This window comes from Mustela putorius, unplaced genomic scaffold (assembly GCF_011764305.1).
Source record: "Mustela putorius furo isolate JIRA1106 unplaced genomic scaffold, ASM1176430v1.1 tig00000145_pilon_pilon_pilon, whole genome shotgun sequence".
Classification (NCBI taxonomy): Eukaryota; Metazoa; Chordata; class Mammalia; order Carnivora; family Mustelidae; genus Mustela; species Mustela putorius.
In genome coordinates, this window is record NW_025421294.1 from 49,530,291 (window position 1) to 49,542,968 (window position 12,678).

The 12,678-nt window shown below is 40.5% G+C and overlaps 1 protein-coding gene across 4 annotated transcripts in view; it reads left to right on the forward strand.

Moving 5' to 3' along the window:
* Positions 1-12,678, forward strand: part of EBF1 (EBF transcription factor 1) — a 386,396-nt gene that overhangs the window by 251,105 nt on the left and 122,613 nt on the right. For 2 of the 4 annotated variants that reach the window (XM_004737712.2, XM_004737713.2), the window contains exon 8: positions 8,972-9,113. In XM_004737712.2, coding sequence (XP_004737769.1) covers positions 8,972-9,113 — 142 coding nt within the window. The remainder of the gene's footprint in view (positions 1-8,971; positions 9,114-12,678) is intronic. The other 2 variants (XM_004737714.2, XM_004737715.2) reach the window with 1 other exon arrangement.

Below are 12,678 nucleotides of genomic sequence, written 5' to 3' on the forward strand. Positions count from 1 at the left end.
AACCGGCTACTTCTTTTACTTAGATTTCAGCTAAAAACATCACCTCCTCAGAGATGCCTGCCTTAATCACCGAGTCAAACATAGCTCCCACCTAGGTATCACTCCATCCCCATCTTATTCTCTTCTTGGAACTTTTCACATTCAGAAATTTGCTTTCATTGCTTAATCACTGTCTGAAAACCCCTTTTTGCCTCTGATAAGTGCTCAGTTCTTGGTGGACAAACAATTTATCTGTCTTGTTCATTGCTGCCTCTCCTTAGAATAATGCCTGGACTATAATAGGCTCACAACTCTTTCCTCTGATCTATTGACTTATCTAAGGCTACAAACTGGTAAGTGATGTAGTTGGAGTTCAAACTCAGGACTCTCTGACCCTAGAATCTGAGCTGTTGACTAATATGCTTTTTTTTTCCTCCCAGTTTTCTCATCCATGTGTGATGGTCTCATTGGTAGAGAGCAGACATGGCAATTCTGTATGTTTTGGCTCGCTGCTACTTAAAATAGCCAGTGGGAACACATACACGGAGAGTACCCATTAAATACCAGTGACACCATCTAGAGTCATCAAAGGTTTCCTGATCCACAGAGGGAGGACCAAGGTTCAGGTCACTGATGAGCTTTTATGTTGAGCATGTGTCACAGTTCAGGAAACAGAAGCTGAGTTTAGTTTCCAAAGATCTGAATGAGTTTAGCATACATATCTGAGCATTGAGAAGTGTCCGCTTTTGTCTTACTGTTAAGAAAAGAGATCTTTTTGCCTTGAGCCTTACAGAGTGGGTTTAATTCCGTCACTCTCTCCCTTTCTCTCCAAGTTCCACTCTGTTACATCCTGTAGGTTCATGCGTCCTCCATAATTTTTAATGACTTATTTGGGATCTTTCAACCAGATAGAAACTAGCAATCAGGCAGTTTTCAGAGACTATCTCATTCCGTATCAGTCAAGGATATTTTAAAGGACAAAGTTAATGAAGACCTGACTCCTAACTGCGGCAGACATTTTTATGTATATAATACTTAGAGTGTAGTCAGTCATATACATCCCAGCTCTATGTCCTGGGAGACACCAGCAGAGTCAGGGGAGAACAGACTTCAGCCACAACTTGTAGCATTTGTGTGGAGAGGCCAGAGGCCACGGTGGGTGAGAACTGGACCTAGAGTCTGAAAGTTTCCCTCCAGGCTTACCTCTGCTCTTAATTTGTCCTATGACCTTGAGGATGCTTTTAAATCTCTTGGGCCTCAGTTTTCCAAGCCTCAAAGAGAGGTGTTAGACCCATTTGCAGTGTCATGACTACTGAGGACTTCTTTTTATCATTTTCTTTTCTGGATCCCATGTGATGACGTATTTTTTGATCCTGATGTCGTTTATTTATTTATTTTTTTTTAAAGATTTTATTTATTTATTTAACAGACAGAGATCACAAGTAGGCAGAGAGGCAGGCAGAGAGAGAAGAGGAAGCAGGGTCTCGTGAAGCAGAGAGCCTGATGCGGGCTCCATCCCAGGACCCTGGGATCATGACCTGAGCAGAAGGCAGAGGCTTTAACCCACTGAGCCACCCAGGCGCCCCCCGATGACGGTTATTAAGAATCACACACTGTTTTAAAAATTCAGAGTCATGTGAATCCATCAGTTCAGGGCTTCTCACAGACAGGAGTTAACCAGTGTTTCCAGGTAGAGGATCTCATCCTATAGCGACAAAGGAAACTGACTGCTTTAGAATGCAGCCTTCCTAAGGACAAATTTAGGGTTCCCACTCTGCTGTGTTGTTCCTATTACTACATTTGAAAACTCTTAGTTGGAAGCTACTAGGTTGGCTGATTTCTTGGGCTTTTGACTGTAATGTTCAAGGAGTCTGTAAAGAATGGCTCAGCAGACAGGGTAGAGAATATGGTAGAACACCCCTGTGTAGGGGGCAGGGCAGAAATTTGATGACATAAAGACTTTATTTTGTAAAGCAGTTTTAGGTTTACAGAAAAATGAGGAGGAAGTATAAACGAGTTCTCATAGAAACCCTCAATCCTTTCCCCCATTTTCCCTATTATTAATATGTTGCATGCGTTTGATATACTTATTAGAGTAATGTGCCATATTGATACAGTTTTGATAACACAGTATAAAGTTTATAGTTTATACTAGGATTCATTTGTATGTTTTGTATTCTGTGGGTTTGGACAAATGCATGGTGTTATGTCCTCACCATTACAGTATCGGATAGAATGGCTTCCCTGCTCCTGTGCCTCACCTGTTTTTCCCTCCCTCCCCCTGGCAAACTCCTGGCAAATCTTTTTACTACCTCCATAGTTTTACCTTTTCCAGAATGTTGCACAGTGGGAATCATACGGCTTATAGCCTTTCCAGATTGGCTTCTTTCATTCAGCACTATGCATTTAAAACTGCATGTCTTTTCATGGTTTGATAACTCATTTCTTTTTATTGCTGTATAATATTCCTTTCTGTGGATTATCAGTTTGTATGTCCCTTCACCTATGGAAGGGCATCTTAATTAATGAGACCTTTTATGTAGTTAAACTTTTTATTGATATAATTGTAGATTCATATGTAGTTGTGTGAAATAATACTGAGTGACCCTGTGCACCGTTTGCCCAGTACCCCAATAGTAATGGATTGCAAAACTATAGTACAATGTTACATAGTATTATACAATAATCATGCTGGATTTGAACATTGATAAATCTTCCACCTTATTCAAATTCCTCTAGTTTTGCTTATAGTCATTTACATAGGTATATGTTTTTAGTTTTGTAAGGTTTTATCATGCGTAGGTCTATGTATCTATCACCACAGTGACAATATCGGGCATCGCCATCATCACAGGGATCCTTCCTGTCATTTTTTCGTAGTAGCCATATCCACATTCCCTCTGTCCCGAACCCTTGGCAAGTGCTCATCCATTCTCTATTCCCCCAATTTTTAAATTTCAGGAATGTCAAGTAAATGGAATTACTCCGTGTATGACTTTTCCATGACTTCCATAACAAAACATCACAGACTGAGTGGCTTAAAAATGGAAATTTATTTTCTCACAGGCTTGGAGGCTGGAAATCCAAGATCAAGGCATCAGTAGAGTTGGTTTCCTCTGAGGCCTCTCTGCTTGGCTTATAGATAGCCACCTTCTTGCTGTGTCCTCACATGGTCTTTCATCTTCACGCATACACTCTGGTGTTTCTCTGCTTGGCCAAATTTCTTCTTCTTAGGACATGGATCAGATTGGATTAGGGCCCACTCTAAGAGCCTTATTTTAACCTAATCATGTCTTTAAAGGCCCTGTCTCCAAAGACAGGCCCATCTTGAGGTACTAGGGATGAGGTATTTAACATGTAAATTTGGTGGGGAAGAGGGTAGGGAATAAGCCCATACATGCAAGATGTAATATTTTGGTACTGGCTTTTTTCACTCAGCATAATTCTCTTGAAATTCATCCAGGTGTATCAATAGTTTGTTTCTTTTTATTGCTGACTATTATTCCATGGAATGTCACTCACTGCCTTTCTATTTCGTGTACTCCAAGCCAGTGCATTTAATGCCTTATATTAGGGGTCCTGAATTAATGCGGACATAGAATACGTTAAACCCAGAGGTGAGAAAGTCATGTAACAGACCAACTTTAGCACCAGTTTCCTTACACTGAGTTACCATATATTAGCTTTGAAGACCAAGTTTATAATTTTATATCCATTCAAAATTAAGTTGTTAAAGTAGTTATTTCTTGGAGGGAGATACTTACTACTAAAATATTCTAAATCTAAACATTGCAATCATTTTTGTGGTCTAATCTTCTTCTTAATTCCAGATTTGTTATAGAAATGTTTAAAAATACAGATTTTATTTTCTTATTTTTTATTTCTTTTAAAGGTTTTATTTATTTATTTGACAGACAGAGATCACAAGTAGGCAGAGAGGCAGGCAGAGAGACACAGGGGGAAGCGGGCTCCTCACCGAGCAGAGAGCCCGATATGGGGCTCGATCCCAGGACCCTGGGATCATGACCCAAGCTGAAGGCAGAGGCTTTAACCCACTGAGCCACCCAGGTACCCCTAAAACTACAGATTTTAACTCTTTCGGTTGCTTTTGTCATAACCCCTTCTTCTACATGAGCTGCTACTTTTGTTAATGGGATTTTGCACTCATGACTGAATTTAGCTGCTTTTGTCTTTTTGAGAATATGCTCATGAGACAGAGATTATGGGTCATGAATCTTAGATAATTTAGTTTATTGGGGACATACAAGGTCTCTTGCCTGATATGAAGAAAAGAGGGACAGCTTGAAGAATGGTAGCAGGAAATACTAACCAATAACAAAACTCTCAGAGAGTCCTTCATTCATAGGAAATATTGGGAAAACAAGACTGTATTGATAAGATGTCTAATTTGTAGATTTTTTTCAAAAAATCTGTCACTGAGTTCTAGAAAGGAAAATTATATAAACCAGTGAAATTTACAATTTACATGAGGCCTAAATTACATAGTGACATATGGTGAGCACAAAAGTCTTTAGAATTATGCAATCTCTTTGTTAGACTGATAAAGCAGTGAACATATTAGGGATAATTTTTGTATCCTTTTATTTAAAATAACAGTTCATACAGGGTCCTCTTTATGGCTTCAGATGATTAGCCCAATACATTAACTTGAACCTTTTGGTCAGTATCACCAACAAAGTAACAGCTATACTACTACTGCTACTAACATTTGTTGAGTGCTCAGTTTGAGCCAGGAACCCTGCTGGCCACTTTCAGTAATGTAAGCCTCACACAACCAGGCACTGTTGTTAGTATTTCCACTTGAGAGGCAGGAGCTCGGTGGCTAAAGGTCAAGTTAACCTGGTCAAAGTCAAATCAGCTAGGAAAGCTTGGGTGTCAAGAATCATCAATTTTGTGTTGAATTGTTTCTAATCCTAAATAGGTAGAGGGGTAAAATTGTAAAAAAAAAACCAAACAAACAAAAAAAAAACAACCTTTAGGGATAGCTAGGTCTAGGATAAAACAGAACATTCTGAATTACTGAGATGAGGCAAGAAACTGAAAATGTTAGTGTACAATCTCCAAAGTTCATGGATACCTGCAGACTTCTCTTCTGTGTTTTTGTTTGTTTGTTTGTTTTTTTAATCCTCTCATGCTGAATGCCCTCACTTGGAGGGCTGGACCTAGATAGAAGGTATCATGGAACACACTGCATGTTCATCGACATACCTATGGACTGCTATATTAGAAAGCTATGTCTTAAATAGAATAATTCTATAAAAAATATAGTCATCAAAAATACTTGTATATAACCTTAAACATGTCCACTTACACTAATACCTATTTCAGGCGATATCATTTGGACATCCTCCTGAATCACTTTGAGCCATTTATTTCCAAACCATTCTACAGCAGCACTGTCCAGTAGAGCACTCTAGAATGAGGAAAATGTTCTGTGCTGCCCTGTCCAATATAGCAGTCTCTAGACACATGTGGCTACTAATCACTTGAAATGTGGCTATGGAGACTCAGGAACAATGGAATTTAAAACTTTACTTTAGTTAGTTTAAATTTAAATAACTACATGTGTGGTTCCTATATTGGACTGTACAATTCTTAAGAGTAAAGATTTAATTTAACAGATATCATAAAATTCTAAGTATACCTGTTCCTCATATTCCCTTCATCTCTTTCCCAGGGCAGGAGAGTGAGGAAGGGGTTAGAGAGGGAAGTGTTGAGTCCAAATGTAAAATCATTTTCCATGTTTACCTGTCCCAAATTCAAGCTGTGTTTTGTTGACAAAATTTGGGAAGGTTGAAGATTTGGCAGGCCTGTCTGTCCCCTTGCCTGCATGAATGTGTCAGCACCTCATTAATCTTGTGTTAAACTGTAAAGGCCCTTTCCTTCCCTCTATGGGCCTATTTTTAAAGGACACTTCAGTGCCCCCTTTGCATCTCACAGTTAGATTTTTAAAAAATTTACAAGTTGCTCTGTGGATTAATTTCAGCATATGTTTCATTTAAATGTATCTTGATCGTTTCCAAATTGGAATGAGAGAAATTATTTGGAAGAGAGGGAAGTTAAAATGTTTAGTCATGAGTTTCTGTGAGGAACATTAGGTGTTTATTTTCTAGAAATTAAAGACACAAGGATTCTGTTTTATCTTTCTCCAATTTTAAGGGAACTTTCAATGAAATGATTCTATCATACATGTGGTCTTGGTGATCCTTTTTTTGTCAAGAAAAAAAATACATAGGATGTAATTTTTTTTTTTAACTTAACTGCTTTTGTGATTTTTGTTCAATGTAGGAATCAGATGACAATATCTTTAAAAAATACTGAGTATTTTAAGCGTAAGCCTGTAGCATTTCATCTTACAGGTGCATGGAGAATTGCCATTGCTTTTTTTTCCTCTTAAGACAGACATCTAGAATAACAACTTTCTGCATTTCCTGACACTGGAAACAGATACCGTTTGGGATTCCTTTTATAGTTTCTTCTGCTAACGACTCCAGTGACCACTCAATTGTGGTCTCGTAGTAAATCAAAAATTCTTTGAAAGACCCAGCTTTGTTATATAATTGTCAATGTCCCACCTCCCTAACTAAAAAGAAAAGTGAGTTTCTGTTGCCTTAAATAATATGGACTCTGTATTGGTACATAATACTTTTTGAAAATAAAAGAATGGACCGTTTTCTTCTCTTCCCCCTCCTTTTAAATTAACCTACAATTGATGAGGCATACACAGAACCTTCAGGCTGTGTCAGATCTGGTTGGTCAATCATGAAGAAAGAGAAAAACCACTTTGCAAACTGCTACTTCAAATGTACTGAGTCCTTCCATCAATGACTTGCCCTAGTTGGGATTTTGGTTTTCACAATGGTTGAGGCAAACACCCGAGTCCCAGAATGGACTCTCAGTTGTTTACTTTGTATTTTAATAAAATAGATTTAAAAAATAAAATCAGGGGAGGCTCCAGGTCTGGCTGGGAGTCATGGAAAAGACCTTGAGAGAGGACCCTTAGGAAGGACCCCATAGAAGCCTTGCCCTGCACTCATCCCTGGGAGACCCCAGGGTGGGATGACCAAGTGTGTAGTTTCCAGAGTTTCCCTACTTCTGCATCCAGGTCTGAAAGACTGTAGAGGCTCCATTTAAAAAGCAGGGTCTCAGGTCTGTGTAAGAGAGGGCAAGGAAGAAAACAAACAAAAACTAATAACTAGATCAAGTCAAATGGGATCAGATCAAATGAAATCAACCCCACGATAGAACTGGGAGCAGAGCTTCACAGGCTGGAGTTCTATACCATCTTTGTGGCCGCAAGAAAGGAACTCCGCCATGTTTTGGCCTAATGGGTTTAGATCAAAGATGTCGACGGTAGAACTTTTCAGTATGGCTGACGTTGGTGGGGGGTGGGAGGCTACTGAGGAGGGCCCTTTGCCAAGGCAGGGCTGACAGTTTGCAAGCACAGGGCAAGGCCCAGCATCTTGCCCTCTGCTCAACTCAGGGGACGAAACTGAGGCGTTGCACAAGACTCGAAGTCGGAGAAAAGGCTTCCTCAGAAACTGGGGCCTCAGTATGTGCCAATCCTTGTAAAGCGTTTCACCTCTTCAGAGGCTATAATGCCTCTCAAAACCAAGAACAATTAAAGCGAGAGTCTTTCCAAGCAACTGGGGAATTGAGCAAAATAAATCAGAAATCCTCAGCTTTGGCTCTGGAGGCTTGCCTCATTATGAGAGCAGATCTATTAGCCCTCTTGCCTTTGTCTTTCATTTCTCAAGTGAGGTGATTCTAATTAAATTAATCTGCATGTCAATCTATCGGTGATCAATCAAAGAGCCTGAGGTCTCCCCTCTGCTGCAGGGTGCTTGCGGCTGACAGGGGCTGATAATGGAGGAAGAAATAAACTGTCGAGGAAAGTTAATTAGTCAACATAATAGGTGGATTAAACGGGAGCTGGCTGATTGCTGTTTCCCGTGTCAAAGCACGAGGTGGGAGCTGAGGCTGCAATTACAGACAATTATTATATTTGGTTGTAAGAGGTCGCATGAATAAACATATCTCTGTGGGTTTCAGTTTTAATCCTCTCCCCCATTTAATATAAGGAGAAGTGTAGGTCATTTCTTCTCATTGTTTTAGTCAGAGTTCTCTGAGAAAACACCTCTGCCCGTGTCCCTTCTGGCAAACTAGGCTCAGAGTGGGTTTATGAGATGGCCAGTGTATCCGAATTATACCGAGCCACCCCATTTCTTCTTCTTCTTCTTCTTTTTTTTTGTTTTTGTTTTGTTGTTGTTATTGTTGTTGTTTGTCTGTGAAACAGAGCTAAGACCCTTAATCAGCAGGGATCTTTTGGGGAGGGAGTGGTCTGGTTAGTAGTGGTGATGGTGGTGAGGCCAGGGGGAGGGAAGTTTGGTCTGATTCATTGAGGTAATATGGGAAGAGAAAAGTACAAGAAACCCCAAAAAGGCACCCGGGAGAGAAAGCTGCCTCCTAGCTCTCACTGAAACCTCTTTTTTTCATTTCTCTGTCCTCTTAACCCTGACACAGTGGGGGGTGGGGGGGTGAGGGGGGTGGGGGAAGGGGGTGGGAGGAGGAAATATTTTAAAGATTCAAAAGATTTTTATTTGCATGATCAACTGTGATATCTGCTTCAGTGTCTAAACTGAAGGGTAATTTAGGTGAAACACAACCACCGTTGTGTAAAAAAATATGCTAATAAAGATCCTCTTGTTAAAATTATGGTTAACAGTGTACCTTCTGCTGTATAACTATAAACTGTGCAATTTTACTTAAAACTGCATCAAAAGCGTTCCATGCCAAAGACCCACTCATCAATAGCTCCTCTTGTTAGACTTGTACAGCATAAGCACCAGTTATTATGTGAAATAGCTGTGCAATTTTCTTCAGCTCCCAGCTGTTATTTATTTAACTTGAGTTTATTACCCTCCATGCTTTTATATTAAAATGTTCATTCATTTCTCTCTTCTGTCTCCAGGTCGTGGTGTCTACGACAGTCAATGTGGATGGCCATGTCCTGGCAGTCTCTGATAATATGTTTGTCCATAATAACTCTAAGCATGGGCGGAGGGCTCGGAGGCTTGACCCCTCGGAAGGTACGCCCTCTTATCTGGAACATGGTAGGCAAATCATTTTCATTGGTTGGCATTGCTACTTTAACTGTGAATCTATTTGGTTTCTTTCTTCCAACTCCACCACATTTCCTACTGTTTCCGATTTCCAATGTTCTGTTGAAATGATGCTGAAAGCAAATATTTAAAGACAGGAAGATACCTTTGAGGCCCACCCTTTCTTGTTGCACATCTCTCTATCCTGGAAATGGTTGATGCTTCTTTCCTTCTGGTTGAGAGAGGGAGGGAGACCTGGACCACTTTACTTCAAACTGCAGCTTGACTGAAAAATAAAGGAGGGACAGAGCAGGGTAACAAATATTGTGGTACATTTTGAGTTTACAGCTGACTTGGTTGTATAATGAACTCTATCCTCTTTACAATGCCACTGGTGTATTTCTGTAACTTCATATTGAACTTCATTTGGAGATAAAGTCCAATGTCTAGGTCAGAGGCATTTGTTAAGATGAAGCCCAAACTAAATATCTCTCCTGTACCTTGTGCATGATGTTCCCCTCATCACCATGTGACAGAGCCTGCTCACTATGGGTGGGTTTTGTTGGGGGAGATTTCACATTTGTCTTGAATTTTTGGCTGATCAGTGGTATCTTTGAGAGGACTGGAGGAAACCGGATAAAAATTTGAATCAAGGAAAGTGAATGGCACTCAAAGGAGCCACAGGCCAGATTGAATGTACATCTGAATGTTTCTGTACTACGTGTATATAAAATGTATACATCCTTCCATTTGTCCATCCATCCCTTGATTCATCCATCTGTCCATCCATCTGTCCATCCATCCATCTATTCATCTTCCATTAGTCCATCCATCCAGCCATCCATCCAAGAAACAATGATTGAGACTATACTGGATACCAGTCACCATTCTGGACTTTCTCTTATCTCCTCCAAATTAAACTCTAGACCCATTTCCCCACTTCACTTTCCGGTTTGCTACATCAGCAGGATTCTTTTAAAAACACTACTGTACAAATTACCACCCGATTGCCTGATTTTTTCCAAGGGCCATGAGCTGTCCATGACATAATTCATAAGGTAGAAAACTCCCTTCCCTGCCAGCATTCTAATTTAATAAACACACCACTATCATTATTTTTGCCTGATTTTTCTGCACTTAAGGAATAAACAAACTGTACTTTTTATTAATTAACCAGATGTAACACTCTAAGAAGGGATCCTTCACCACATCCAGTTTTACAGTCTTTTTAAAGTAAACCATCATCTTTCAAAAGCTGCTTCTTTATGGTTTCATTAGTGCTGAGATGGATGGATATTACTTTTTTGCAGGAGGCCATTTGAAACACCTGCTCGTGATTACATTCCTCGTTCCATTCCTGTACTTAAAATTATTCTGATCCTCATTTTACAGTAATGTTGCCTTTTTAATACCCTTGGAGTTACTTAAGGCATTGTATTACTAGAAGTATTTAGGGGAAAGGAGGAAGAAAAACTAGGTACATACTCAGTGAGCACAATTTGGAAAGCTGTGGTTTAAAAACTGAAGTCTTGTTTTCCACTGTGGCTTGGTTAGTTACAATGGCTACTGTCTTGTCCAAAGACAGACTTAACTGTCAGTTTGAAATCTACCAGTCATGGGTTCACAGTTCCAAAATGGGCTCCAAATGCAGACACAGCCAACTCCCATTCCTGCCTTTGGGAAGGCAGTGATGGACCACATGACGTCATGCAAATAATCTCCACCAGGAAAAAAGAAAAAACAAAAACAGCACAAACCAACAGAAACCACCTGCCAGAAGGGCACCTTTAGAGCGTAGAGGTCAGGAACATTATTTTGAATTATAATGTGGAGGAAAGAATCTTGAGGTAGGAGCCAGAAAACCTAAATTCAGTTTCTTAGTTTCACCTCTGGCCTTTATGTCACCTTGGACAGGTCATCTTACCTTTGGGGATCCTTTGTCTTCTTCTTGGTAAAATGAAGGTGATGATCTGTAGGGGGATTAAAAAAAAAAGAAAGAGTGTGGCTTGAGTGGGGGCAGGTCATATACATAGGGGAAGTAGGCTGGATGGAAACTGCAGAAGAAGGGCAAGTATGCGTTCTGTCCTCCTGCAGCCCTAGACAGTGGAGAACAAAGTGACTGAGAACCCCTGGGGACAGATGTTCTAGTTTGGCAAGAATTAAAACTCCTAATTTTTAATTGTTGGTAACTAATTACACAACTTTTAAACCCTCTGAAGGGGGAAATGTACTTAGGAAGAAGACAGCCATGGGCTAACAGTTTGAGATCTCCAGACCAAAAGGCCTCTAGGCTTCCTCCCAACTCAAAAATAGTCTTGCTTCTACATGTACATATTAATATTTCAAGTGGGATATCATATTATTCTAAGTTTTAGAGGCAATGTTTTATTCCTCCTCTCCAGTTCACCAGTCCGCAAGGGGCCATGTGATTATTAACATATTATTCAAGAAAATGGTGACATTTCCCTGTTCGCAAATGGTTAAGCATCATGGAGGGTCTGGATGTGTCTTATCTTCTTCAGCTAGGGGGGGCTCGCAGTCACCAATGCCTTACTTCATTTCTCTCCAGTAGAATAAAAAGGGAGATAGCTTGAGGTGCCTTCTAATGACAATGCATGGAAATCTACTTCTCTGAACACATGAATCAACCAGCCACACAAAACCACCCACTCATTTAGACACTTCAAGCTGATACATAAATATCTACTCAGCAAAGGGTGACTCCTGGGCTCTTACCTTAGGGATGTGTGGGAGTCGACTTAGATGCTAATGCATGTTGATTTGGGGGGTATGGTAATACTTAACTTTGCCACTGAAAAATCCTGTTTGAAACTGCCCTGTTTAAGACTTCCAGAACCAAGTCCCTACCCTTCAGCCACTGTACTCCCTCACCCCCGCCTCAGACAGCCACTGCTCAGTGAGACTGCTAGATATTTTCACCTCGTAGGTGACCTGTAGAAGCCTTCATTTTCCCTCATTCTGGGCTTTTTACCAGCTCATTTACAGGTAGCCTGAATTATTTTGAGCAACTCTGCACATCTCTATTTATATCCTGCTTGTCAGACAGTTGGAGGAAAGTTCCCTTTCGTAGCTCATCTTTCTGCATATAAGTAGAAAAAGAGACCACGCTTTACACTCATGCATACAGTCATCCCTGTGTGACCCACGGACCTCCAAACCTCCAAGCTCAAGTCACAGCCCCTGTATTTCAAGTGGGAGAGTTGACAAAGGTAAATTCATTGCACAGAATCTTGCATGGTCCAAAGAGGGTGAATCCTGGCTTCCTGTAGCTCATGGTAGTTGCTCCCCGCCGTTCTTTTCTTCATTCATAAATACTGAGATTTTCTTTGACTGAATATTTATGGGAGAGTTTAGGCTAGTGAGGTTTCATCTTTAAGTTAGCAATTGCTTTATGGAAGATGTGCACTGTGAAGACAGGTAGTGTCAGAAGGTGACTACTCTCAGGGTTTCAGTTTTTGGGAAGCCTGGGCTTGGAGCCAAAGCAGCAGAATCATCCCCACCCACGGGAATGTGCCGTCCTAGCTTATGCATCTGCCCTAACTTCCCGTCACTTGGG